We start from the raw sequence: 2,393 nt of genomic DNA, 5'->3' as shown, positions 1-2,393 counted from the left end.
GTTACCACTTGAACGTCCATTGAATTTGCATCTATCTTATTTGCAGCTTCTAGCACTGATATAATAATAATAATAATAATAGTAATAATACGATTTATCATTTTTTTTTATTTCAACTTACAAAGCTCATCATCGCTGTCTCTAGTATTAGAAAATTTTGTATCAGTATTTTTTCTCTCGCTTTCCTTAACCGAATTACCTTTATCTACTGAATTACATTTTAATAATTAAAATATTTGAGTTAATATAAAATAAACGCGAATAATATTATTATGTATGCTCACCGTAAAAATTTTTCCAGGTGCTGGCACCGTAATTAACCACATTTTTCACAGAGACCGATTTTATTTCATTTTCTATATTTACAGAACGCATTTTCAATACTTTATCAGTTCCTATTAAATACATTTTTAATAAAAAATAAATTTTTGAGATTTAAATATTACAATACTAACCTATTAACCCGTGTGTATGCTGAACATGTCTTGAGAAATTATCTTTTCTCGAAAATTTTTTCGAACACAAACTGCAGCCATATAAAATTTTGTTGTGTACTGTTTGCTCATGACGTATCAATGATTTCAAAAAATTGAACTTCATTCCACAAGTATCACACAAATAACACATAATGATGATTATGATATTGAAATAGAGAAGACTCTAAGGTGTCGATTAAACAAATGAAATACTATTAAACCAGAAAGGAGAGTTTTTCTCGGTTTTATGTACTTCATTTTGTAAACCTCAGCACATTTTATGCCAACGTGCAGCAGTCCTCAGGATGGAGATGATTTTCTAAGAAATTTTTATTTAATAGACGTTTTCACACGCTTAATACAACTTTTATAACACCTTTATATATACTATTTTTCATCAAGTTATTTTACTGATGTCGTATTATAGACGTATACATTGCTCTTTTTTACTGTTCNATCAAGTTATTTTACTGATGTCGTATTATAGACGTATACATTACTCTTTTTTACTCTTATCTGTACTTTGTAGACATTAAGTTTGCAAATTATTATTTCAAGTAATTACTTTCACACTCATTTTTCTTTTCATGTATATACTTTTAACAGTGGGATATTTTTTTTTAGTTTACACATTATAATTTAAAATACATGCGTTTTTTTATTTTACCCATAACTATTCTTAAAATTTTCATCAAAGATTAAATTATACNTTTTCATTAGAGATTAAATTATATGTAATACAATTTTTAATTATCAATATTTTTTATTTTCATTTTTTTCAAACACAAAATTAATTCATATAAACATTATGTCATAACTCGAACTTTGATCTTTTCGTCCATTAGATACAATCTTAAGATCTTTATCGACTCCTTTTGCCAGATCTTCTCGAGTAAATGAAAACCTCGCTGGCAAATAAATTTGAAATGATGGTTCGTCGTTAAGCTTCACCTCAGCCACTGGTGTTTCATTAGAATATTTTGATCTCATCACGTACAAACCCAAAACCTTGTACTGAACTCCTACTTTAAGATCAGATACATTCTTTCTGTGTTTAATTTTCATCCCATTTAACCAATCTTTATTAATAACGTTCATCTAAAGTATATTAATACATTTATAAAAAAATGTGTCACATTGACATTTTATAGAAATAAACATGAAAATACTTACTTTTTTATCAACTGACTTCGTAATATTATCGATAATGTTTTCTACAAATATTTGACCGTTCAACTGTCATAACTTCACTAACAATAATTTTTCAGTACACAGTTCCAATAGAAGTATAACAATATGCATATGATGTATGAATTTTTATACACCATATACATTTAAATATTAACTAATAAATATTGGTAGGAGGAGGAGGTGCTGCTTTCAGGCGTTTAAATGTAAAAAATGAGGAGGTAACACTCCTCAAATAACAGTAGTGTCGTACATTAAATCATAATAAATATAAGAGAGACGCTAAATAATATATATTATCTGTTATCAAAATAACCTCACTGATAAACACTTATCACACTATTCTATGAGTATAATAATGTAATAACGGAAATTATATAATCTGTTATCAAAATAGCTTCACTGATAAACACTTAACACACTATCCTATAACTATAACGCGTTTTTTTAATAAGTGGGAGGAGGAGGTTCCAATTTTTATGTGATAAGAGAGGAGGAGGAATTTTAGGAGGTGGCCCCACAAACACACATCAGACATTATTTATCAAATTTTATTAAATTTAATAAAATAAATACGATTTTTGTAAAAAAATTCATTTGAATATTTTTAACTCTATAATAAATCTATATAAATATATATCATTATATAATATTATAACTTTATGAAAAATGTATGGATGAATATAATTTTTTTTTATAGATGCATGATGTCTTTACCTTTCATTTGTA

The 2,393-nt window shown here is 26.6% G+C and overlaps 1 protein-coding gene across 1 annotated transcript; it reads right to left on the bottom strand.

Moving 5' to 3' along the window:
- Positions 1 to 8: 8 nt before the first annotated feature.
- Positions 9 to 834, bottom strand: LOC126909776 (uncharacterized; the record flags this gene model as incomplete). Its single annotated transcript, XM_050692204.1, has 4 exons — positions 456 to 834; positions 285 to 395; positions 122 to 205; positions 9 to 55 (listed from the first exon to the last, which is right to left on the bottom strand). Coding segments are annotated over exons 1-4 (414 nt in total), but the record flags the coding sequence as incomplete, so codon positions are not given.
- Positions 835 to 2,393: the final 1,559 nt, after the last annotated feature.

The sequence above is a fragment of the Daktulosphaira vitifoliae genome, unplaced genomic scaffold (genome assembly GCF_025091365.1).
Source record: "Daktulosphaira vitifoliae isolate Bord-2020 unplaced genomic scaffold, ASM2509136v1 Scaffold_1244, whole genome shotgun sequence".
Classification (NCBI taxonomy): Eukaryota; Metazoa; Arthropoda; class Insecta; order Hemiptera; family Phylloxeridae; genus Daktulosphaira; species Daktulosphaira vitifoliae.
The sequence above is the reverse complement of the archived record's forward strand: the minus strand, read 5'-3'. Positions and strand labels throughout refer to the sequence as shown.